The sequence below is a fragment of the Varanus komodoensis genome, unplaced genomic scaffold (genome assembly GCF_004798865.1).
Source record: "Varanus komodoensis strain SLA01 unplaced genomic scaffold, ASM479886v1 scaffold42, whole genome shotgun sequence".
NCBI lineage: Eukaryota > Metazoa > Chordata > Lepidosauria > Squamata > Varanidae > Varanus > Varanus komodoensis.
This window is the reverse complement of record NW_025335972.1, coordinates 306,901-333,537: the sequence shown is the minus strand read 5'-3', so window position 1 is coordinate 333,537 and position 26,637 is coordinate 306,901. Positions and strand designations below refer to the sequence as shown.

The following is a 26,637-nucleotide window of genomic DNA, read 5'->3' as shown; positions in this document are numbered from 1 at the left end:
CCCAGCAACTCTGGATGAAGTAGTTCGCTATTCCCTTTTTGCAGATGAGGAAAATTGAGGCCAACTCAGCATGAAAGTTAAAATTCTGTCCCTGTGAACAATGTTGCTACTTTCAGCTGAAGTCAGTAGTGATGATAAATAATTAAGGACGTAATGGAACAGGTTAGTCACATCAAATTTTTGGATGGAGGGACAGAAAGCATTAATAAATATAGAAAAAACCTCTCCTTCCATATTGTTCTTTTCCATGGGCATGATTTAAAATGTTTAATTATCCATGTTAATTTCATTTCTATACCACCCTATATCTTAAATATTTTATAATTTTTTATAATTTCCAACAACAACAGAATCTTAAGAGTGGAAAAGAGTAATTTTGGCCATCACGTCCAATCTTCTCCTAAGGGCAGGAATCCAGTTGAATGCATCCCTGACAGATGGCTGCCCAGGTTCTGCTTGAGCACCTCCAGTGGCAGAGAGCCTACCACCTTCCTAGGCAGCTGGTTCCCTTGTCTGACTGTTCTTCCTTTTAGGATTTATTTCTGATGTCCAACTGAAATCTGTTTTCCTGTAGCTTAAGCTCATTATTTCATGCCCTGTATTGGAGACAGAGTTGTGTTTCTTTTCCATGTTACAGTCCCTTAAGTCCTTGAAAAATATCACAACCTCCCTCAGTATTCTTTTTTCAAGGTGAAACATACCTAGTTCTTTCCATCTTTCCTCATGGGATTTAGTTTGTAATCCCCTCATCGTTGCTGTCGCCCTTTTCTGAACACATTCCAATGTACCAACATCCTTCTTAAAGAACGTACTGTCTGAGGTGCAGTCGGGTTAGGGACAGAGAAGGGCAGAATTACTGCTTCCCATGCTTTTGAAATCATACCTCTGTTGACCCAACCTAAAATCTTATTTGCCTTTTTAGCACCCACATCACACTGTTGACTCGTACTTAGTTTGTGATCCACTATAGGGTCCTTTCAACATGTTTTGTTGTCAAGCCAGTTTTGTTGTCAAGTTTTGTTGTCAAGCCACCTCCCACCATTTGCACTGTGGTACCCTGGAGGGCAGTTTGATGAGAAAGCATTGACAAGAGTACCATATTCTTAGTGCTACTGCCATCTATCTCACTCTTAAGTAGCTTGCTAATTAGGACATCAGGTGGCATTTTATCAATAATATTATCAATAAATATTTATCAATATTTTATCAATATCAATAAAATACATATAGTGGTTTACCAGAAATAAAGGGCTGTCCCTGGTCAGTTGGGTGGCTTAGAATGTTTGGGGTCTCTTTTCTTGTTCTTTATGACTTTAGGACATGGCATTGCTTTGGTTGTGTGTTTCACACATATTTGTGTGTAAGCGTTCTCTGTCACCTCTTCCAGCCCTTAAAGATGGGTCAGAAAACTTGACAATGCATGGGACAATGCCTAATGACCTCTTAGGAACTAAATAATGGTGAAGAATCATGCTTCTAATCTTGATCTCTAGCTGTGGGGCTCTTTGGTGTGAGACTTGATTTGTCTAAGCCACCAGTAGCATGCAGCTCTAACTGTGCATAAGTAACCCTGATTTGCACAAAGTACCCATGGCAGAGAGCCAGGAAACTGAAACTGGCCCTATGAGAACATCTGACACAGCCACACTGCAGGACAAGCCATATGCCATGGCTTGTTTGTCCCCCGGACTTGCAATGTGCCGGACAATTGGATGCATCATCATTCACTTCCCCTCACTCCCCTCTTAGTCCTGCTACAGGTAGGAACTTGGGAGATAAAACTCGAGGGGGGTACTGCAGTATTCTATCTCCCCAAGCAAGGTGAGGGTGGTACGCAGCAGTGGAAAAGCAAAGGGCAGCTGCCCCTAAGCACCATGTGGGCACTTTCCAGGCGGCTGTTGTCAGCATTTGCCTGGAACTACTTGGCAAGAGCAGCAAAGATTAGCTGGCATGTTGTGGGGCTTTCCCCCTGGTGGTTGTGTTATTTGGATTTGGGCAACATGGCAAACCACCTTGGGGCAAAGAAACCCTACAACAAGCTGTGGCTTGTCTGGGTGGCTTACAAACCAAACATAAGCCACCTTGACAAAACTAGCCCAGGTTTGGGCAATATGCTACACCAGAGTGGTTTCAAAGCCAATGAGACCCTGTAGCTGTTCTGAAATCTTCTGACCCACCCAGCAATTTCTTGCCTTCTTACTAGCCCCAGAAGAGTCTCCTTCAGCCAGTCGGCTTGGTGCCACTGGATGGAACAAACCCTGTGATTGGGCCTGGAGTCCAGGCGAGGGGGAGTCAGTTCCACCAATCCTTGTTTCTTCCTGCCTTTGGCAACCTTTGAAACCTTGTTCCCAGTGCCTGTGCCAGCCCTTTATCAGAGAGAGGGGACTGCGTGGGGAGCAATGACCTCATTATGCAAGCCTCCAAGGGCCATGACTTGATGGGCCAGATAAAGTCCCTACTGCCTCCTTTGATGGCTCTATGTGGGAAAAAGGGGGGGGGGGGAGTCGTTGGCTGATACCATCATCACTTCAAGGGAGACCAAAACCAGGCCTCCCTTGGAGCCATTCTAGATGCTAACAGCTCTGGGAAAGCAATAACATTGTGTGTGGGATGGGATGAGAAGAGCGTGCATTAAGAAGCAAGGTTTCTAGACAGGGTTGCGGGGTGTCTCCATTGGACAGATGGTGCTCTTTCTCCATGAAGAAACAAAGGAGCAGGAAAATCATTCCTGTAGAATAGCTCTGCCATTCTTAACCACCCACACCTCCTTGTCCCCAATTCACCCTTCCCCACCACCATGCACAGACAATTCTCCCTTGTTTCACCTTATGTCTGCTGGAGCTCCCACCCAGAATCCCTTGAGTGATGCTCTCTTATCTCCTCTTTCAAATCACTCCTCAACACTCACATTCTATGAAGCCTCAGCTAAGCACACATAACTGCACCTGTGCATACCTATCCTGCCCCCCTCCTCCGACTTTCTACTTCTCCGAAGTCACCTACTGTCACAATGTAAAATTATAAATCCCTTGGGCTAGGGAACTGGGCCTTTTGTTTTTATGTCATCCCCCAGCACAACAAAACAGTCAATCTTAAAGGAAATCAATTCTGACTGCTCTTTAGAAGGCCAGATACTGAAAATGAAACTCAAATACTTTGGCCATCTAATGAGAAGGAAGGACTCCCTGGAGAAAAGCAGGTTGCTTACCTGTAACTGATGTTCTTCGAGTGGCCATCTGTGCATTCACACATATGGGTGCTGTGCCTGCACAGAGCCTAAGGCTGGAAGATTAGAAAGCTAACGCTTTTTGGCGGGAAACTCCGCTCCCCTCCCCTCCCCCTCAGTAGTATATATAGAGTGGCGTGTCCGTCATTTTCCCCAGTCTTTGAAAGACGGATCGTTCACCCCCTTGTGGGAGAGAAATATATCACAACAAGTGTGATAGGTACCATGAATATTAAGGTATGGTACCGATGAAGAAATCCACTCACCAACACCGAACGGGGCCGGCGGGTGGTTTGTGTGAATGCACAGATGGCCATTCGAAGAACATCAGTTACAGGTAAGCAACCTGCTTTTCTTCGCCGTGGCCTCTGTGCATCACACATATGGGTCAGTAGCAAGCTTACCAGACTCAGAGGAGGGTGGTGTCATCATTGAAGAATGGCGGAGAGGACAGCCCTACCGAAGGAACAGTCCTATCTGGCACGCACATCAAGGCAGTAATGCCTGGCGAAAGTACACGGAGCAGCACAAGTCGCAGTTTTGCAAACGTCTTGGATCGGGATTCCCGCGGCAAAGGCAGAAGAAGCTGCTACTGCTCTTGTGGAGTGACCTCTTGGAATGACAGGTAAGTCTATCTTGCCAAGTTGATACGCCAATACAATGGTTTGAACTATCCATTTTGACAGTCTTTGTGATGAGACAGGAGACCCTTGGTTATGCTCAGAGTACTTAACAAAGAGTCTGTTGGAAAGCCGAAGGGATTCCGTGCGCGATCTGTAAAAAGCCAAGCACCGACGCACATCAAGAGTATGCAAGGCTCTCTCGATCGGGTTCGACGGTGATGGAAAGAAGGCTGGTAAAACAATCTCTTGATTCAAATGGAACGGTGTGGCTACCTTGGGCAAAAATGTAGAGTCCATTCGAACAACTTTCTCCTTGTGAAAGTTCAAATAAGGCGGATCTACTCGAAGAGTGCAAAGTTCACTAGCTCTGCGAGCTGATGTAACAGCCACAAGAAAGGCCGTTTTCCAGGATACAAGACGCAGATCAACGGTTGCCAAAGGTTCAAATGGAGGTCTTGTAAGCACTTGAAGAACAACTGAAAGACTCCATGTAGGCATGACAGGTCGAATGGAAGGGTGAAGATTCTGCAGTCCTTTAAGGAACCTCCTAATAAGAGGCTGTGAGAACACAAATGAACCCAGTATCACACCACGGTAATGTGATATCGCTGCAACATAAACCTTAATAGATGACGGCTTAAGTCCCGAACGATGTAGCTGTAGAAGAAACTGAAGTATATTTTTGATCGAGGCTGACGCTGGAGCAAATGAATGTGATTCAGCGAAAGATGAGAATTGGCGCCACTTCACTGCATAAGACTTCCATGTTGAAGGTCGTAGAGCAGTCTCAAGAATTCTCTGAATGTCTGGGTCTAAAGTACTTGATCCCGAGACAAAGTCTATCGAAACCAAGGGATGAGGCAGCTCCTAAGGTTCATAAGTAGAGGTACCGAACAACCGAGTAGCCCTTGGTACCGAGTCAGTACCATCAGTCAACGAATTCGCCATGCCGTGAGATTCAATGAAGTTAAGTCTGGGTGACGGACAGTGCTGTCTTGTTGAGTTATCAGTTGTGGTATCGACGGGAGGCAAAGAAAGGTGTTGTCCGACATCTGAAGAAGGGTGGAGAACCACACTTGGCGGGGCCACCAAGGTGTAATCAGGATTCCCGTGGCACCGTCGTGTACGATCTTCAAAATGATTTTCGTCAATAGAGGAATAGGCGGGAAGGCATAAATTCTGATGTCGGACCAAGGGATCATAAGGGCATCTCCCATTGACCCCGGTCCCATGCCCGCTCTGAAGCAGAACATCTCGCATAGATTGCAGACTTGTCGATCTAACTCCCACTCGTGAGTCATCGACATGTGTCTGCTCAAGACGTCGGCTTCCTTGTTGTTGGTCCCAGCCAGATGGACCGCCAGAAGAGTTATACCCCTTGGGATGCACCATTCCCAAATGTTCATGGACAGATGAGCTAGGGTTGCGGATTTTGTCCCGCCCTGCTTGTTGATGTAAAACACAGCGACTATGCTGTTGGATGTGATCTGAATTACTTGCTGATGAACAGTGTCCTCGAAAGACTGAAGAGCTTTGAAAATTGCTAAGAGTTCGAGGTAGTTGATATGTCTCAACGATTCCTGATGGTTCCAAGTGCCCTGAGACCAAAGTCCCGCACATACAGCGCCCCACCCGATTAGCAAAGCATCGGTATAAAGAGTCAATGTTGGGTGAGGCGTCTGGAATGGGGTACCCATATTTAAATTGTTCGGTACCGTCCACCATGTCAACGTCTGTAGAATAGATCAAGGCAATTGAATTGGCTTGTCGGGTGAATCTTGTTGTGGGTGAAAGTTTTTGTTGAACCATAATTGGAGAGGACGTAGTCGGAGCCTGGCATGAGGGACAATAGCTCCAGTGGCGACCATATGACCCAAAAGCTTCTGAATGGAGAGCGCCAGGATGATCTTGTTTTGTCGGATCCGATGAATACAGGACCAAAGGCTGTCCTGATGAGCTGGAGGGAGAAAGGCCCTCGCTAGAGTGGAATCGAGACGAGCTCCAATGAAGTTGATTACCTGCGCAGGAACAAAGGACAATTTTTCACGATTAATACACAGTCCTAAATTGTCCATCAAAGAATAAGTCTTGTCGACGGCTAAAAGGAGGCCTTCCTGGGTCTGGGAAACTATAAGCCAGTCATCCAGGTAAGGGTACTTGGATGCCTTGAAGCTGAAGGTGCGCACACACTGGAGCCATGCCTTTCGTAAAGACCCTCGGAGTGGTAGCCAATCCGAATGGAAGGACATTGAATTTGCATATGTCGGGCCCGACGGTAAAGCGCAGAAGACGTCTATGACCTGGGTGAATCAAGATGTGGAAATAGGCGCCTTTCAAATCCAGTGAGGCGAACCAATCCTCTCTCCTCAGCAATGGAAGGATATTTTGAAGGGTAGTCATCTAAAATTTCTTAGGTTTAATAAATTTGTTAATATCTCGGAGGTCCAAGATTGGACGGAGACCACCATCCCATTTACGGACCGTAAAATATCTTGAATAGAATCCATGAATTCCCTGAGAACGGGAGAGCCGTCGGATCGCTCCTTTACGAAGCAGTTGTTGCACTTCGTCTTCCAGCACCTGCAAGCGTGGTGTAACCTGGATCGGGCTCGACAGAGGAACAGTATCGAACTCCATTCTGTATCTGAGCTGAATGATGGATAAGACCCACTGATCAGATGTGATGGACTCCCAAATGGGGAGTCGGCTTTGCAGCTGGTCCCCAGAAGGAAGGGGGGTAGGTGGGTATTGAGATGGAGGAGAGGTTCGCCCGTCCCGTCAGCGCTGGTGCTTCTCGTCAAAATGGCGGCCTTGCTGGAACCATTGCTGAGGTTGCTGCATATTGTGCTGCTGGCGTTGGTGGTATTGTTGTCTCGGGGGGAGTTGGTACTGATAGGATGGACCCGACCAAGCCCACTTACGTTTTTGTTGTGCTGGTAGCTCCATCTGTCTGGCCATCATTCGGGACTCATGAATGGACTTTAACTTATGGTCCATTCGAGAGTGGAAGAGTCCCGAGCCATCGAAGGGCATTTCCTCAATGCGCCTCTTCATTTCATTGGGGAAATTGCAACTTCTGAGCCAAGCATGCCTCCAAAGTGAGATGGCACCGACCAAGGCTCTAGAGTCAGTGTCGACATGGTGGCGGGCTGTTGACAGTTGTTGAATTGCCACCTGCATGCCCTCCTTAATGAAGGTTCTGGCCAGATCTTGTTGCTCTGGCAGGGAGGCAGCTACATTGTCCAGTTTTTGCATAATGAAAAACTGATACCTGGCAAGAGTGGCTTCGTAATTAGATATACGAAGGCCGAGTCCAGAGGCCGCATAGACTCAGCATGCCAGAGTATCAATTTTCCTTCCCTCCTTGTCTTGAGGGCTAGTGTGTCCCCTGGATTCCCTGCCTTGAGATGACTTAACCACCACGGAGTTCGGCTTGGGGTGATGTAGAAGGAACGGTATGTCCCTTTCTCAAACTCAATACATGACCTCATATCGCTGTATGGTGGACTGTGGCTGAGTCGGCAGTTCCCAAGGCTGGATCATCACCTGCCGCAATGTTGTGATCAATGGCAGAACGATAGCAGGTGACTGCTCTCCCCTCACAATGTCGTAGAACTTGTCGGTGCTCAGATCGAGCTGGTGTGCCTCGATCTCGAGCGACCAAACAAGCCTCGACATCAGCTCTCCGAAGGAGATGTGCAGCTCTTCAGGAGATGCTGGGCCCTGTGATGTTATAGCAACATCAGGAGAGGTGGAGTCTGCCTCGGAGCCGGAGTCGGGTTTGAAGTGGTACGGGCCCGACGAAGAACTCCCCAGTGAAGTTGGGTGTTCAGGCTCTGCACATCTTGAAGTAGATGGGGCTTACCTGCGGACAGAAGGTGAAGAACGGTCCCTTGGCTGTGGGTGGAAGCCGAAGGAATGGTAATCTCCCCAACCTGATGCGTAATTTTCATAGTAGGGTTGGAACCATTCCTCTTCGCGTCGTTCGTCTGAACGTGTTTGGTACCGCGGTGGAAAAGCGGAAGACTGAGTCCTAGGCCTGGCCGGCGGCATTGGCATTGGCGAGCGAGCCATGGAGGGAGAATCTTGGATTTCTCCATCCAAGATGGACTCGCGTAGCAGCTCCTCGGTCGCTCAGGGGACTGGCCCTGCTGAGGAACCGGTTGTCCCGGAGATCCCGGCGGGATGACCTGCATCGCTGCTTGTAGCATCAGTACCGATGGTGTTGGTACCGATGCAGCCATTGGGATCGATGGGGCTGATGAACCCAAGTCACGAAGTTTTTTCAGTTTATGAGTTGGCTTGCCTGCCTTATCCTTTTTCGCCTTCTTATGAGAAGACTGATCCGACCCGCCATGCTTCCTTTTCTCCCACTGTTTGCATGCGGGAGAAAGCGGTTGTTGGGCTCCAGATGCCGATGTCCCATTGTCTGATGGGTGCGGCTGAGGCATGGGTGGTATGGCCGCAGGGCGCTGGCCAGGTGTGGCCGAAGCAGAAGCCAGGCGTTGGCCAGAGGCAGCCAAGGCAGAAGCCGGGCGCTTGGCGGGCGCAGTCGGAGCAGGCCCAGATTTTGCAGCAAGCTGGTCCGACTGCCTTAATGCCTGGTCCCAGAGGAGTTTACGCAGGCGGTTCTCCCTGTTTTTACGGGCCTGCTTGGTGAACGCCAGACAATGGCGGCATTTGTCTGTTCTGTGCCCCTCGCCAAGGCAGAGGAAGCACAAGTCATGCAGGTCCGCCGGGGACATCTTGGACCCACATTCCGCGCATTTGCGGAAAGCCGCTTGCTGTGCCATCGAGAGAAAAAGGGAAGAAATAGGAGATAGTAAAGAGGGATAAGATAATATTTTTGTTTGTTTGTTTTAGCAAAGAAGAAGAAAATCGCTCAGATTCGTCACGAGCTGGATTCCACTATTGATTCAGAGGTTTTAAGGGAGACACCAACGCTACCGTCTGGTCCAGAATTATTGGATGAATTTCAGTTATTGCGGCCTGATGATGTGGACAAGGTGCTTGGACGAGTACGTCCTACCACTTGCCTTTTGGACCCTTGCCCATCTTGGTTAATAAAGGATTCCAAGCATGGGATTGGAACCTGGAAGTGGTTAACGCTTCTCTGAGGGAGGGTCAGGTGCCTGCCCCTTTAAAGGAGGCGGTAGTCCGACCAGTCCTGAAGAAGGCGTCACTGGATCCAGGGATGGTCACTAATTATAGACCAGTGGCCAACATCCCGTTTCTGGGCAAGGTGTTAGAGCGAGTGGTGGCGGGACAACTCCAAGCGCTCTTGGATGAAACTGATTATCTGGACCCATTTCAGTCCGGCTTCAGACCCGGGTACGGTACTGAATCTGCCTTGGTCGCCCTGTACGATGACCTGTGCAGGGAGAAGGACAGGGGGAGTGCGTCCCTGTTGGTTCTCCTGGACCTCTCAGCGGCTTTCGATACCATCGACCATGGTATCCTTCTGGATAGGCTTGCGGGATGGGGGTCGGAGGCACCGCCTTGCGGTGGTTCCGCTCTTATCTCAACGACCGATTCCAGAAGGTGGTGCTGGGGGACTATGGCTCTGCGCCATGGCAGCTTTGCCATGGAGTACCGCAGGGGTCCATTTTGTCCCCTTTGCTGTTTAACATCTACATGAAACCGCTGGGAGAGGTCATCAGGAGGTGTGGGCTGCGGAACCATCAGTACGCTGATGATACCCAGCTCTACCTCTCGTTTTCCACCAATCCAGGTGAGGCAGTGGCTGTACTGAACCGGTGCCTAGCCGAGGTAATGGGCTGGATGAGGGCCAATAAACTGAAGCTCAATCCAGACAAGACGGAGGTCCTGTTGGTTGGCGGTTCGGGCTTTGGAGAAGGTGAATGGAACCTTGTCCTGAATGGGGTTGCACTCCCTCCTAGGGACAAGGTCCGCAGCTTGGGAGTGCTCCTCGACCCGGAGCTTTCCCTCGAAGCTCAGGTGACAACAGCGGCGAGGAGCACTTTCCTCCAGCTTCGGCTGATTCATCAGCTGCGTCCCTACCTGGAGTACAACTGCCTTGCAACAGTGACTCATGCGCTGGTGATTTCCCGTCTTGACTTCTGTAATGCGCTCTACGTGGGGCTACCCCTGAAGATGGTCCGGATACTTCAATTGGTGCAGAATAGAGCTGCCAGGCTGCTGACGGGGACTGGACGTTATGTTCACATGACTCCAGTTCTCCGTCAGCTTCACTGGCTCCCCATTGAAGTGCGGGCCCAATTCAAGGTGTTGGTAATGACCTATAAGGCCCTAAACGGCTTGGGTCCTGGTTACCTGAAGGAGCGCTTACATCCATATATGCCCAGTCACCCCCTGAGATCGGTGGGAGAGGCCCTTCTCCGGGAGCCCCCTGTGAGAGAAATTAGGAGGGTGGCTACTTGGAGGAGGGCTTTCTCAGCGGTGGCGCCTAAGTTATGGAATGCGCTCCCCAGAGAGGTCTGCCTGGCGCCGTCGTTATTTGTTTTTCGGCGCCAGGCGAAGACCTTTTTATTTAAGCAACATTTTAAATGTTAATACCACTGAATTTTATCTGGCCAGGGCGGCTTATTTTATATTGTGTGTTTTAAATTATTATGATTATTTATATGTATATTTTAACTTATTGGTTTTATTTATTGTTTTAAGCCGCCCCGAGGCTTCGGCGAATGGGGCGGCATAAAAATGTTTTAAGAAAGAAAGAAAGAAAGAAAGAAAGAAAGAAAGAAAGAAAGAAAAGAGAGAGAGAGAGAGAGAGAGGGAGAGGGAGAGGGAGAGGGAGAGAGAGAGAGAGATAACAAGGGAAAAAACAACTTGGAGTAATAACAATGAAGAACAATAAGAACGATAAGAGTAAAAGGAGCAAATACGGTAGTCAAAGCGAGAGTCGAACAGGCACAAGGCACAGCAAACGGCGGTCGCAAAAGACTGGGGAAAATGGCGGACACTGCGCTCTATTATACTACTGAGGGGGAGGGGAGCAGAGTTTCCCACCAAAAACCATTAGCTTTCTAATCTTCCGGCCTTAGGCACTGCGCAGGTGCAGCACCCATATGTGTGATGCACAGAGGCCATGATGAAGAAGAGCCTAATGCTGGGAACAATTGATGGCAAAAGAAGGGGATGGCAGGGAATGAGATGGCTAGATGGAGTCACTGGGGCAGTGGGTGTGCGCTTGGGTGCACTCCAAGGGATGGTGCAGGACAGGAAAGGGTGGAGGAATGTTGCCCATGGGCTCCCAATGGGTACATCTTTGCAACTAGCAACAACAACAAAGCACAATATATGCATTGATGGTGCTATAGAAAGCATCTCTAAAATTCCAAGAACTCTTAAAAAGCCAAGCTTGTTTTGGACTTCTGGTAGGCTAGGCCATCACTTACAAAACTGTATGTACGTAAAGGGACCACTGGACTGAGACTTTAAAAAATAGCCAGAGCTGCTTTATTGCCTATAGTCTGTTTTCACTTGTAGGACACACATTCCTAGCTTTGATACCAGAATCAAGAACTTTCCTTGTTGGTGAAATTGTGAGACACATAGGGCTGGAAAGCTGGGTACTGGAACATTGAACCTGGCATGATGGGAGAAGCCTCTCATCCTTTCTGTGACACAGAGCACCCTCTTTCAAGGGTGTTTTCCAAAGAAAGGTCCTTCAGGGCTTTATTACATATAGCTGTAGTGTAATATATAGTTTCCTCCTAAATGTAAAAACACAACCAAACTCCAGCCTGCTTTTGACATGATAAAGGACATGTGTCTATGCTTAATCAGTGGCTGCAATGAAGACATTTGACACATGCTCAGATAATTCTAGTTGCATCACATATTCAGTGGCATACCAAATAGGTGCCAGGACTGAAGTCTGTCCACTCTGCTGGGGATGTAGACAAAAATCAGTAATGTGGTGCATATCTAGCAAAGTGCTCACCTATGTGGACTGCCAGCAATTGTCAGTGGCTGGGATGTGGGCAGCAGGAGACAGGACAGAGGCACCCTGACCAGGCAGTAGAACCTGCAGAGATGCAGAGCTAAGAGTCCAGTAACAGGGTTTGATAGCAAGTCCAGGTCGGACTGACAGAACAGGCCAGGGTCAGGAAGCAGAAGGGCAGATCAGGGCAGAACAAAGATGTGGTCATGAATAAGCTCAAAGGCAGAGAGTTGGGAAGACAGAAGTGCCAATACCTTGGGGCAGGATACATGGCAAGAGGCAGGCAAGATATAGGAGCTGAACCACAGCTAGCAGGAAAACCTGTATTGCTGAGGCAACAGAGCAAGGTAGGAGACACAGCAGGATCCAGATGCAGCAAGGGTCAGGCAAGGTGCAGGAGCCACACTGTATCACAGGTGGCATGGCTGCATTGCTGAGGTGAGACAGAAAGGCAGGAGCAGGCAGCCATTACACCAGACAGGGTGGTCTGTGTTGCTGAGGTGAATTCTGAAGCAAAGATCTTGCTCTTATACAGCTCTCTTTGCAGGGCTCCCAGCTGGCACTCATCAGGAGGATGAGAGCTCCTGCAGGGCATGGGACTGATCTTGCAAATACTGAGGTGGACATTTTGGTTCTAGCTACCAGATGGAGCCCCAGAGCAGCCTTGATCCAGAGAGCTGCACAAACCTGCATTGCTATAAACAACAGGTCTAGCTGCTCTCCTCAGCACTGAAGGAGAAGCTGAGGACTAAGGGATTCCAGCTGACTTCTGTCCCAGCTCCAGCAGCTGCACTAATGAGTATAGTAAATAAATTGCTGGCATGGTCCACCTTTGGTTTTCTACGTGCACAAGCTATGCCCCTACCCCCAAACTGAACATGGTCCACCAGCAGGTATGTATAGTTATCTGTCAGGCCCTTATCACCCTCTTTGTTTCTGCATCCCCAGGTACATAGCAAAAACAGTGTTTATTGCACCCCAGTGGGGTGCATTCAGACTGGAGAATCATGGGCTGTGCCAGCCTGTTGAAGCTTAACACATTTCCCATTAGTCTCAGAAAGGGGAGCACCCTCCTGACAGAGGCTGGTCCTACTGAGAGGCAAGCAACCATCTTCTTGTACAGCTCCCGTTTATTTCAGTGAGGCCTGTGCAATCATTTCGTTTGTGACCCATGTGAATTAGAATTTATTTCAAACATTCATTGAATTACACAAAATACTTCAGAAGGCACTGGGAAAAGCTGGCACTCTATGTGGGGAACTCATCACCTGTACCCCAAGCCATGCCATAGTTTGGACCTATAGAAATGACATTCACCCTGACATTTCTGTTGTTAACACAAGGTACTCTATACATCTTTTTCACACGCTCTCAGGAACCTTGAAACAAATTTCAGCCCCAAATAGCAGGATATTGATGGAAGCGCAGCAGGTTTACAAAAGCCAACAAAGTGACCATGGTTATTACCTGTGTCAGAAAATGACACATGCCCCCTATTCTTTTCTCCCCTCTTGTGGTTTGTGGTCTTTCAGAGAAGCATGTGTGATATCAATGCACAGGGAGAGAACATATGAGAGGTGGGAAGGAGGGTTTGGGTAGGCTGGATTGATTTTGATGATGCTAGAAGAGCAAACATATGAATGGGAGCTCAGAAAAGCATTTTCTGTCCATTCCAGAGTAGTTGGAGATATGTTTGTATAGAATAGGAAGAGGTGAACGGCAGAATGCATCCTGATAGTTTCATGCAGAGCAAATTCAGGTAGACCCTCCCAGTGTAAGTTGCTGCTGACTATGCAGAACTGGAATTCTTGCAACTAGGTGAGTTTCGGCCTGATTCAGCAAGGCAGCTTTTACATCCTTCAACAACAGGTATATTCTTATGTCAAACTGCAATTTGCCTACAGTCTGTCTTAGGGAGCTCTATACATTTAAAACACATTGGTAGACTTTCCCCTTTTAAAAAAGAAGTAAACCACACAAGATGGGGCTCACTGTGACACAGAAAATCCAACCAACATTATCATGTCCCACAGCACTCACTCCTTCCAAGACAAAAGGACAACTTATACAGCCAGAAGAAACACATGGTAGAGCCCTTCCCGGATTGAACTACTTCATGGTGATTGTGTGTGCAGATATTCTACAAGAGAGCATTCAAGCATGTGGTTCTTCCATTCTGCAGACCAAGGAATCAAAGCATGTGGGTCAAAAGCTTTGCTGATCATCTTGCTGTAAGTTTAAGGGGGTTGGACTGGATGACCTCCAGGGTCTGTTCCAACAGGTGATTTTTAAACTGGAGTTTAGACAGGAGATTAATAACACAGGCCAGGCTCAACAAGGTGCTGCTTTTCTTTGATGGTTATATTGCCATGGTAACTAAAAAGCTGAGTAATTGCTTTTAGTATAAAACCCTTAGACAAGAGGCTGACTTCTCTGTAACCTCAAGTTAAAGATGAAATAATCAAGCCTGATCAGGATGTACAAAGAAGAACAGATTGGCAAATTGCAGTATCAGGCAGACTGAGTGCAAACACAGAAATCTGTTTTGAACCCTGAAAAGCAATCTGGGTGCTGGCAGCCTGCCCAGAATCAAGAGGATTTGGGGCAATCTGTTGGAGCTGTACCTCCACCTCAAACTATGTACTTGTAAAGAAATGTGAATATTACAAAAGGCCATATGCCTCTTGCGACCTCTTCCCAAAGGAAGTCAACCTTAATTACACACTACACCCCAACCCTTTTTGTCCTGCCGCAGAAACAGTATAAACTGTCCCCATACAGACAAATGGGATCAAGTGGCTCAGATACACAAGGAGAGACTTTTGCCAGCCTCTCTGCTGATTTTCAGAGTGGAGTGCAATGAGCAAAAGTGTCATTTGGCAGTGTTGGAGAAAGCAACCAAGATATGAATCTGGGGAGAGGCCTTGGAAGGGAGACCTGGGGGGTGGGCAGATGGGAAGCTCTGGGGAACTGCACTGAACTCTCAGACTGCTGTTTGCCTGCCCTGTCAAAGATACTGGGAACATTCAGGGAGAGACTGTAGCTTACTGGTGCTTTGCCTGCAGAAGGCTCCGGGTTTAGTCTCTGGCATGTCGAAGCAGGGCAAGGAAACAGCCATGCCTGAAACCTGCAGAGCCACTGCCAGTCAGTGTTGACAGTATTGAGCCGAGTTGTATCAAGGACGCAGCAGCTTCCTGTCTTTCTGTCTATGCCTTTGAATTGCAAGTCCCAGCATCTCTCACTATTGACTATGCTGCCCAAGGCTGATGGGAGGTGCAGACCAGCAAAACATGGAGAGCTCACATTCCGCACCACTACAGCCTAGCCCATGGAGAGGATCAGGTGGTAGATACAAGGGCACATATGAAGGTTAGTGATTGATGGCCAAAAAAGGCAAAGGGAATTCGTCACACACATGGCAAACAATGAATGCAAATGCTCTTCATCACAAAAATGACACCAGACAGTTTTGCATTTGCGCATCTCCCTGGTATAGGGTAGTCCCTGAGGCTATTGTGTTCAGAAAAAGCTGAGTTAGGAAAGACATGACAGAGGCATTCAAAATGATGCATGCTGTGGAGAAAGCGGGTAGGGAGAGTTTTTTCTCCCTCTGTCATATTAATACAACCCAAAGGGTCCTCGCATAAAGGTAATTGGTAGGAGATTTCAAAAAGATTAGAGAAAGACCTTCTTCACCAAGAGCACAGTTAAACGATGGCATACCCTTCCACAAGAACAGGTGAGGGCCACTCATCCTGATGGTTATATGCTACCTTCAGTATCGGGGCAGTATACCTATCTACCCCATTTGCTGGGGAACTTGGGTGCGTAGGTGCTGCTGCTGCACTCAATCCCGCTTGTGGTTTTCCATGGGCAGCTGGCTGGCCACTTTCCAAACAGTGTTAGTCTAGATGGACCCGCAGTACATTCCCACACAGCTCTTATGTTGTGTGCAGAATCATGGCTTCAGGTCATGAAAGCCCAAATCTACCAGTCTGAGTGATGGTGAGGAAATGTACACAATGGCCCTGTTACCATGCAATCAAGGCTGCAGCTCCATACACAGGAAACTTGTGTGAAGTATTCCTCAGGGGGTTCATAGCCATAAAGAAAAGTAGATGCAGATTATTCAGGTGGATGGATAGACCTAGGTTGAGTAGCTGAGGAGGGGCTGCAGAATGAGCAAGAGAGAGAGTATGTGTGGAGCTGGATGGAGAGCAGTTATTTGTGGCTAGGGGGAGGGAACCGCAAAAAGGGGGAGTTGGAGAGCTCACTTCAGTCTGTGGCCTTTTTCACATAAACAACAGATGTGATGGTGTATAAGATGGTGAAACTGTTCCTTTGGGAAAGCAGGTAGGGGACTGCATGATAACGTACCTCCGTGTATTACAATAAACTCCACAAATGAGCAAGCAGATGTCAGGAAGAAGGGTTCTAGCTTAGTCCTTTCTCTCATTTGCTGATTTGATTTTGCATGGGTAATTTGTCCTCCCCCACAAATATTTAGAAGCATTCAACCATGTGATCCCCCACCTGCAATCTGAAATCTTACAACTGGGGAACACACATACCCTTTATCATCATGGTGTCTTCAGCCTGTAAGAATAGTCTCTATCTGAGAAGGCAGACTGAAGAAATAAGTCCCTCCTACCGTGGGCATCTTTCACCTGTCATTTCAAGGGGCCCTAACTGCAAGCACTTAAAATGGCTGCCTCAAAAGGTTATGAGCTGATAAGATGCTACTCCCTCCGCAGTTCAGTCCCAGAGTCTCTGCACTTGACTGTCTGGGCCCTGTTACAGGAGGCTGTTTACCCCAGTGCAGAGACGACTCCAGGGGAGCCATGGGAGGCAGGAGAGGCCTGTGGAGGGAAGCCTGGTGGAGGCCCTAGAAGGTGTGGGTTGGGTCCAAAGGGAAGCAAGTGTCCTGGCAGCATCATGGGGCTGAGGCTGTACAGGGCAGCGGCTTCATCCCCCATCAGCGGCGGCGGCATCATCTCCAAGGGGGCACTTGTGGCAACTGAGGAATCCCCAGAATTTCCCTTGCGCTTTTTGGACTTGGCTGAAGAGACCTTGCGGTTCCGTGTCTGGATCCCATCCTTTCGCATCGCCAAGGGACGATTCACCTGGAAGGTACAAAAAGCACTCATGAGTCAGTATGTGATCCAGAGAGGTCAAGGACCAGAAATCGCTACTGGGATCAGAAGGCAGGGCAGAAGGACCAAACAAACAAACAAACAAACAAACCCAAACATGGAATTGTGGAAAGAGATTAAAGCAGAGGAGAACAATTTATGGCCCTCTAGAGGGTTACTAGTGCAGTGAATGGGCCCAGCACTCACTCTGCTGTCTTTCCAAGGGCCTGTGTTGCCAGATTCTGAAAAGGACACCAAGGAAGGGGTGAAAGGTGGGCAGGAGGAGCATCAAGGATGCTGCCCCCAGTTTCCCAGACTGACTCTGAGAGCAGACACATTTTGGAAGAGAGGGGAGTATTGGTGCCTTGCCTATGATGAGGCATTGGGAGAGATGAGCTTCCCAGGTAGAGGGCTTGCACAGGTTTGGCTGGCCTTCCACCAGTGGGAGACACCCTGAGGATGAAGGAAAGGATTGGGGAGAAGTTTCCAGTTTGGGTTCAACTCTCTACATGTGCAGAGGCTTATTATTCAGCTTGCTAGAGGGCTCTTAGAGTTGCATTGTCCTATTAGCTGCAAAGTGCCAAAAAAGATCTGCATTGTAAAGGACTGTCTGGTGTTTTGGAGCCTAAGGGCAAGAAGGGAAAAAAGATTAATCAGGGAATGTAGACCCCCCCCCCCCCCCCCGCCCCATCAATCTAAGATCAATCCCTGGGAAAATACTGGAGCAAATTATTAAAAAATCAGTCTGCAAGCACCCTGAATAAAATGCAGTGATGAATAGATGCCAACACAGAATTCTTAAGAATAAGTCATGCCAAACTAATCTCATTGTTTGACTGGGTAACCTCCCAAATGTACAGCGGAAATGCTATGGACACAATTTATCTAGATTTTAGCAAAGCATCCAAAAATTGCCCCGTGGCATCCTGATAAACTAGCAAAAAGTGGGCTCAAAAGAACTGCTATTAGGTGGATCCACAACTGGTTACAACATTGGTCACAGAATGTGCTCATCAAGGGCAAATTCTCAAGTGGGAAAGGGGTAATGAGTGGGATGGCACAGGGCTCAGTCCTGGGACCAGTGCTCTTCAACATCTTTAGGAGAGGAGGTCCAGGGAAGAGTAATAAAATTTGCAGATGACACAAAACTGGGTGGAATAGCTAATACCCCGGAAGATAAAAAGAAGATCCATGGTGACCTAGAAAAGCTAGAACACTGGACAGAAAGCAACAGAATGAAATTCATCAGGGACAAATGCCAAGTTCTCTACCTAGGGGAAAAAACCAAATGCATCGAAACAAGATGGGGAATAATTGACTCAACAGCACTGAAAAAGAAAAAGACCTAGCAGTTGTTGTAGACGACAAGCTAAATGTGAGCCAGCAATGCAATGCAGCTGCAAAAGGGCAAATGCTATTTTGGGATGCATAAATAGAAGCATCACTTCCAGAGCCGGAGAGGTGCTAGGTTCCCCTTAAATCTGCACTAGTCAGACCTAACCTGGGATACTGTGTTCAGTTCTGGGCACCCAAGTTTTAGAAAGATGCAGAAAACTATAAAGGGTTCAGAGGAGGGCAAACTAAGCCCTGTGATGAGAGGCTGGGAGAGCAGGGCATGTTTTGCATTGAGAAGACTATGATATGAGAGCACTCTATGAATACCTCAAAAGGTGTCAGAAAGAGAAAGGAAAAGACCTCACTCATCCTTGAGTATAGGACATGGAACAACTAACTTGAATTACGGACACCAGATTCAGGCTAGACATCTGGATAAACTTTCTGTCAGAGCAACCTGACAGTGGAACCAGTTGCCTAGAGAGGCTGTGGGCTCTCCCACAATAGAGACATTCAAGGTGAAAACGGACAGTCACCTGAGTGGAATGGTGTGACTTGACATCCTGTACCAGCAGGGGATGGGACCTGATGGTCTTCTTGGCCTTCTAACCCTGCTGTTCTATGACTCTATAAGGGAATGGTCTGGTTCAAGACAGCTAGAGTGATATGCAGTCTTGGATATCTGGGGTATCAATTGAACATTTCAATTTGCAGTATATAGTGCAGATAGAGGATAGATGTACCTTGCTGGCCCAATATAGAAGCAAACACTTGGGGTGCCAAAATTCAGAGGGGGAGAGCAGAGGAGACTGAGCAGCTTAATGGTCCAGGGAATACAGGAGCGCAGGAAGCTGTCAGACCGCTAGTCCATTCAGCTTAGTATTTAGAAAGGTGTCTTTCCCAGCTGTACCTGCAGGGGCCAGAGCCCAGGACCTTCAGCATGCAAATCATTTGCTCTGCCACTGAGCTAGTATCCCTCTGTGGGATGCTCTAATCATAGATCTGATGTAAAGGGGCAGTAATGAAGAACTGTCGATTTAATAATGAAAGCAAGCAAATAGTATCCAACTTAATTCTTGGTCATTTTTAGTACTACTGTTATGCTTCACGGCAAATGATCAGACCAGGTGGGGGGCATAATTTTTATTTGTTCAGAACTGCAAACAAACAAACAAACAAACAAACAAACAAACATCTATCTATCTATCTATCTATCTATCTATCTATCTATCTATCTATCTCACATCCATCTTGTACAATTTGGTTAGGAAAGATTACCCTCTATGCCACTGGTGGACATTCTGTGGCCTTCTTTGTTCTGGCCTGCAACTCCCATCTGCCCTAGGCAGCATTGCCAAGAGTGAAGGATGAGTGTTCCTTTACACCAAAACATCTAGGCCAGGGGTAGGAAACCTGTGGTCCTAATCTTAGGAGGAACAGGAGTTGCAGATAAGAGGTAGGCAAAATGTTAACCCCTCTGCTGCCACTTTGCTGAAAATGCCCCCCCACCAGCCCGAGTGCAGGTGAGAAATGCTAACACATCTGGATGGCACAATGTTGGTGAGGGCTGTTCTAGAAGGAGGTGCCATCAGATCTAAATAACATGTATATAGTGTTGTTTGGCAGGATGGCTTGTTCAAAGCCACTACTTGAGTTTATAGCAATGCTAAGATTTGAGCTGGGAATGTCCTGTTTTAAAGCACATGCAGGATAAACTGTGGGCATTCTGTTAGCCTTGTACTGACTTTTTGACAGCTTTATAGAATCCAAAATATTATAATTCCAAAAACGTTAGCAGTGCAATTATGATGATGGAAAAGTATTTTCTCAGTTCCAGAGAAATGTATACAGACAGTCCCCGAGTTATGATCAAGTTCCTCTCCTGAGAAAATGGAAATTTGTCTTCTAAGTTAAATTTGTATGTAAGTTGGTTCACGTGTTCCTCTACATTTATGGGGCGCAAGACCCCCGTGAAAATGGAAAACCACTAGTATCTCTACCCCCCCCCACCCCCGGTCAACTCATCGGTGCTTCCTCTTTGCAGCCAAGAAATGCCAGAGCGATTTTCCTCTCCATGGGTGAGCAGGAAGGCCTGCTTTGGAGGCCTCCCTCTCTCCCGTATTGCATCATTTCTCAATGGTGATGACAATTTCCTGCAGTAATTTAAAAAAAATGAATACGCTTTATGGCAGTTTGTTTACAAGTATGGGTTGTTCATAGCTTGGACATTTGTAATTTGGGAACTGCCTGTACCTTGACGTGAGTCATCACCAATCCTTTGGGTGGGGATAAGAGGCTACCAGGTGTCAGAAGGAGATATGTTGTTCAGTGCCCTTCCTCATTCGGCATAAAACCAACATAATAATGCTTCCCCTCTCTTACATGGTGTGCGGTGTGATCCAGCAAAGGAAGAGGAGTACATAAGGTGCCCAGTTTAGGCATATGCAGGAACAAGAAAATAGATCACCAAAAATAACAGCAGAAGGGGACAGCAATTCAAATCAAATGCACATGGGATGATTAGTATGTAGATATGCAAACTGAAAAACAGGGTGGGGAAGATGGTGAGCCAAGGCGCTGAGTGCCTGTTCAGTTTGCTATTCAAGTCCTGACAGCAGATGGGTAGCTTCAGGCCTCTCCCTGCTCTCCTCTTGAGGGTTTGGCTTTCAACCAGACATGGACTGGACAGCCCATCAAAGAGAGGACTGATAGCTCTTCAAATAGAAGATTGTCCTCTGTGAAGCAGGCCACCCTGGACCCTTTGTTCCAAGCCATTCTTGGCTGGAATCAGTCACATTCACACAGATGCCCCTTCTCCCCCTCCCACCCACCCTCTCACTGCTTCTGCTTACGTTGTGGAGCTTGAAATAGAGGCCACAGGCATTGCACACGGGTTCTCCATTCGCATTGCGACGCCAGAGTGTGGTGGTTGTTGTTTGGCAGTTACTACACTGGGTTCCAGCTCGCTTGCTGACAATCTGCGTAGTTGAATATGACAGTGGTTAATTATAGAAACAGATCCTTTCCACAATTGCATGAGGGGAGCATATTATTTGTTTATTCATTTCTATACAACCCAATAGCTGAGGGTCTCTGGGCAGATTAGGCTTTGCAATTTTTGTTTAATTCTTTATTGCAGTGCTGTAACCGGGGTAGGGCATCATTCCCATTTTACAGCCTGGGAAAACTGAATATTCTGAGAAACTTTTCTTGCATAAACCAGTACGGTAGGGTCAGAATTCTCCATTGAAATGCCAAGGCCAGCAGGCCCAACCACAGGCCAAGCAACCAGTGAGAACCAGACCACATTTGGTTCTGTGGGACACTTTACTGAACAGAGTCAGATGGGAGTATGAGTAACATGATCATAGTCTAGCACCAGATGGAAAGGGCAGAGCAACTGAATAGCATCCAACATTCCCACCATCTGAATCAGAAGCAGTAAGAGCCACCCTGAAGTTGGGGTGAACGCCTTTTGGCTGGGAAAGAGGAAGAGGATCCAGTTTGGAACCAGCTTAGCACTGAGCCATATTTTCTTAATTGCTGACATTCTAACCTTGCTGGAGTCTTTTGTTAATTTCTACACTACTCATCTTTTGTATTACAAAGCCTGCCCAACTGGCCAGTTTAACATGCAAAGTATGCAGTTGGAAGCCTTTTTTCCTGATCTGCCCAAAAGGATCAGTGAGGGAAAGATCAGCCATAAAAATACCCACAGCATCAAAATACCTTTGTTTTCTTTGGGATGCCAAGGGGACTGGAAGCCAGTGATGCAACCCAATGTACAGTAGCAGAATTCTAGTCATTCTGGATATCTTAGAAATGTTACTGCATGACCTGCTAACCCTCACTATCCTCAAGCCACAGTTAGGTAAATAGAGAGAGTACAGACAGGCAGCAAATAAATTATTGAGACAGAATGTCCCATGTATTGCTCCTTAAGCTACAGGTCAGCACCTTTGAAAGCTACAGGATATGGCCCAGTGGAATTGCTAATGGAAGGGCAAAGTAGAACACCCATATCAACTCTAGAGAAGTATTTCATTCCAAAATGGCCTGCCTTGGACAAAGGTTCCATCTCAAATGATCAAGGGAATATGAATATTTCTATAATGGGCACAGTTCACTGCAAGAAAATCACATTTCAAGTCAAGAGAGAGAGAACTGATAGCAAACATTGGAAAAGAGACACACCTGATTCCAGGTGCTGCCTGAGTTAAATATGGAACACTCTCTATTGAGAAAATGATTGTGGAACTCGTCATGACCACATCTTCTCCTGTTCCTAAAAAGGTACAATCACCAAATGCCAAACAGTACCTGAAAAACCAAGTTCATTTACCAAGACTCTGCCAGAGCAGTCTTTTAAGGCTGATGGTGATGTTACAGCACAGTTCAGCACTGGCTCTGGACAAATTATTTGGAAGATTTAGAAATGAGGGTGACTGAATATATCAACTCCCTAACAACGATTCTAATTTGTTGAACTGTTTGTTTAAACAAAAGGGGGAATGGGTGTGGATAGTGTCATTATATAGTTCAGTCACCAGGTGGCACTGGAGTAAGCAGTATCTGGGTGGAGTCAGGAGTTTCCTGGCGTTCTGCTTTTGTTGGAGATTGGTAATACAATTCCTGTCTAACTTCTAGAGTGGTGGGTCTTCCATACCAGGTTACTTTGGTGCAAGTTCTGTAGGATTTACACCCTTGGCTTCTAGGCACCACAGATTTCATCCCTGCTGCTCTTGCCAGCATTTTCCAATGCCACCACTCACTGTTATCAACAGTTGATGTAATTTATCATACTACAAGGGAAAGTACAGATTTGAACGATTTTACTTGATTATGAATATTACTGATTGTGATCTTTCTTTCGCATTGAGGTGACTGTATTTGAAATGTTTTCATGACTTTCAGATTTTCCGGGCACAATATGAGAAAAGTGTGCTTAGTGTACAATGTGTACAAAGGAGAAGTTAACAAAATGTACTGGAGATAGCCAAGACTAATAAACTCATCCTATCAAGAGAAGAAATAGACTTTATTCTGCAGTTTCCATAATGGAATGTATTTATTCTATATGAGGTCAAACATTGTCATTTTATTACATATTTATTATTCTGTAATGTCTTAATGCTTTAGAAATTTATTTATTTACTTATGAAATTTGTATGCTGTCCAATTACCAGCGTCTCTGGATGGCTAACAGCATAAATAAATTGACAACCCACTCTGGCTGGAAATACAATATTAAAATTCAATATTCAAACATATTAAAATATTAATTAAATAAAAAGGTCTTAACCTGGCGCTGAAAAGCATATAAAGACGGGACTAGGCGGACCTCTCTGGGGAGCGCATTCCATAGTCAGGGCACCACCGCAGAGAAGGCCCTCCTTTGGGTACTCTGTCTCCTAACGTCTTCCACAGAGGGTTCCTGGAGGAGGGCTTCTGTTGCCAAACTCAGGGGGCGGGAGGGCAAATAGGGAAAAAGGCGTTCCTTAAGGTATCCTGGTCCCAAGTCATTTAGGGCTTTATAGGTAATAACCAGCACCTTGAATTGAGTCCAGACTTCGATGGGAAGCCAATGGACCTGATAGAGGACTGGGGTTATATAAGAATAATGCCTAGTTCCCGACAGCATCCTGGCAGCTCTATTTGGAACCATCTGAAGTATCTGGACTGTCTTCAAGGGCAGCCCCACATAGAGCGCATTACAGAAGTCCAACCGGAAAGTAACCAATGCGTGTGTTACTGTTGCTAGGCAATCTTCCTCCAGGTAGGGACGCAGCTGATAGATTAACCGAAGCTGAAGGAAAGCGCTCCTCGCCACCGCTGTCACTTGGGCTTCCAAGGACAGCTCCAGGTCGAGGAGCACTCCCAAGCTGCAGACTCTGTCCTTTAGAGGGAGTGCAACCCCGTCCAGGGCAAGGCCCAAGTCATCTACCCAGGAGCAAGAATCACCGACCAACAGAACCTCTGTCTTATCTGGATTGAGCTTCAGTTTATTGGCCCTCATCCAGCCCATTACCTCGGCCAGGCACCGGTTCAGTACAGCCACTGCCTCACCTGGATCAGTCAAAAAAGAGAGATAGAGCTGGGTGTCATCAGCATACTGATGACTCTGCAGCCCAAACCTCCTTATGACCTCTCCCAGTGGTTTCATGTAGATATTAAATAGTAAAGGGGACAAAATGAAACCCTGAGATACTCCATGGCATAGTTGCCATGGCGCAGAGCCATAGTCCCCCAGCACCACCTTCTGGAATCGGCCTTCAAGGTATGAGCGGAATCACTGCCAAGCAGTGCCTCCTACTCCCAACCGCACCAGCCTATCCAGGAGGATACCATGGTTGATGGTATCGAAAGCCGCTGAGAGGTCCAGGAGAACCAACAGGGACACACTCCCCCTGTCTCTCTCCCTGCACAGGTCATCATACAGGGCGACCAAGGCAGATTCAGTACCATACCCAGGTCTGAAGCCAGACTGAAATGGGTCCAGATAATCGGTTTCATCCAAGTGTACCTGGAGTTGTTCTGCCATCACCCGTTCCAACATCTTGCCCAAAAATGGGATGTTGGCCACCGGTCTATAATTGGCGGCCATCTCTGGATCCAGAGATGCATTCTTTAGGACAGGCCTGATTACCGCCTCCCCTTAAAGGAGCGGGCACCCGGCCGTCCCTTAGAGAGGCATCAATAACCTCCAGGATCCAGGAACCAATCCCGTGTTTGGCTTTGGTCAGCAGCCACGAAGGGCAAGGGTCGAGTAAGCAGGTGGCAGGGCGTACTTGTCCAAGCACCTTGTTCACAACATTGGGCTGCATTAACTGAAATTCATCCATTAATACCTGACCAGACGGGGTCATTCGTGTCTCCCCTAAGGGATCTGAATCAATTGTGGAGTCCAGCTCATGATGAATCTGAGCGATTTTCTCCTTGAAGTGCTGGGCAAAGTCATCACAGCGGGCCATCAATGGTGGAAAAGGATCTTTCTTAGGGCCGGGGTATATCAGCCCATGTACCACTCGAAAAAACTCCACTGGACGGCACTGTGAGGATTTCTTCTTCACCGCCCTCACCGCCACAGCATAGGCTTGATAATGAGCACGTAAGCATGTTCGGTCAGATTCATCCCATGATTTCCTCCACCTGTGCTCTAATTGTCTCCCAACCCGCTTCATCACCCGCAACTCAGGCGTATACCATGGAGATGGACAGGCTCTGCTTGGCAGGAGAGGACGCTTAGGGGTGATCGTGTCAATCACTCTGGCCATTTCCCCATTCCACAGTTCAACCAGAGCATCAACAGAAGCGCCAGCTTTATCAACTGGAAAATCCCCCAGAGCCCTCAGGAATCCATCCAGAACCATCTGGCTCCGAGGGCAGACCATCACAGTTGGGTCTGCACCCTTACAGAGGGAAAGGTTAGCTCCTTTCACGCTAATTTACCATCATTTCCCATCTTCCCCACTCTCCAACCCTTTAGGGTTTGCTTATTTGCAGCTGCAACTTACTAATTTAGAAAATGCAGCTCTTTAAAAACTGCTCATTTAGGACACAATTCTGTGCATGATTCAATGGGAAACGTTGTACAATTCCCCATGTTCCCCATCCAGCATTTTGGTTTGACTTTTCTCCATGTACAAGAGTGTGCTCTTAGACAGACAGACAACTGTAATGCTGGGAGAGAAAACTTATTATAACAGCAAAGTAGTGATCTCTGAGGGAAGAGGGAAGACATACCAGGCGTTTCTTGGGCCGGATGAGAGGCCGGTTCTGTCCATTCATCTTGTGGTAGAGCCCACAGGCGTTACAGAGATAGTGACCGGTGCCATCCCTTCGCCACAGGGGTGTGGCTGTGGCTCCACAATTCACACATTCACGTGCCTCTGAGGGAACAGATGGAGACAGAACATCAAGAAAAGAGGGCATAACAGCTCCACCCAGTCATCAGGAAAGTGCTAAAAAGCCTCATTTGTTTCCACTGTGCTTCCTGCCATGCTTGGATTGTTGGTTTTATACATTGATTTGTTTTTACTGATTTTATTGGTAACTTCTAGTTTTACTTATTTGCTATATTTATATTCCACCTTTCTCCCATTGTAGAACTCAAAGTGGTTACATGTGGTACCCAAGCGGTCTCCCTTCCAAGCTTAGGATAGCCCAAGTCCTGCTTAGCTTCAACATGGTGGATGCCTAATGTGGTTTTATATAGGTTTTATTCGTTTTTGTTGAATCCACTTTGGGTATTTTTTAAAATCTGTGTGCTCCCTTAAAATGGTTTGCCCTGAAAGAACTAAAAAGAATGATAAATACATAAATAAGGTGAGAAGCCTTTCACGTCTAGGAAATGCTACTATAATTTCTGATGCAGTGCTGAGCTGAAGAGAAGGG

The 26,637-nt window shown here is 47.2% G+C and overlaps 2 protein-coding genes across 8 annotated transcripts in view; both read right to left on the bottom strand.

Annotated features, from left to right (window-relative positions):
- HDAC6 (histone deacetylase 6) overlaps nt 1–3,701 on the bottom strand; it is a 52,656-nt gene extending 48,955 nt beyond the window's left edge. For 4 of the 5 annotated variants that reach the window (XM_044443739.1, XM_044443740.1, XM_044443741.1 and 1 more), the window contains exon 1: nt 3,631–3,658. In XM_044443739.1, coding sequence (XP_044299674.1) covers nt 3,631–3,658 — 28 coding nt within the window. Of the gene's footprint in view, nt 1–3,630 lie in introns of all 5 variants that reach the window. The other variant, XM_044443747.1, reaches the window with a different exon arrangement.
- A 9,231-nt stretch (nt 3,702–12,932) lies between these two features.
- GATA1 (GATA binding protein 1) overlaps nt 12,933–26,637 on the bottom strand; it is a 32,833-nt gene continuing 19,128 nt past the window's right edge. For all 3 annotated transcript variants that reach the window (XM_044443738.1, XM_044443737.1, XM_044443736.1), the window contains 3 exons: nt 25,987–26,132; nt 21,096–21,221; nt 12,933–16,899 (listed from right to left, as the gene is read on the bottom strand). In XM_044443738.1, coding sequence (XP_044299673.1) covers nt 16,585–16,899; nt 21,096–21,221; nt 25,987–26,132 — 587 coding nt within the window. In that variant the 3' untranslated portion in view covers nt 12,933–16,584. The remainder of the gene's footprint in view (nt 16,900–21,095; nt 21,222–25,986; nt 26,133–26,637) is intronic.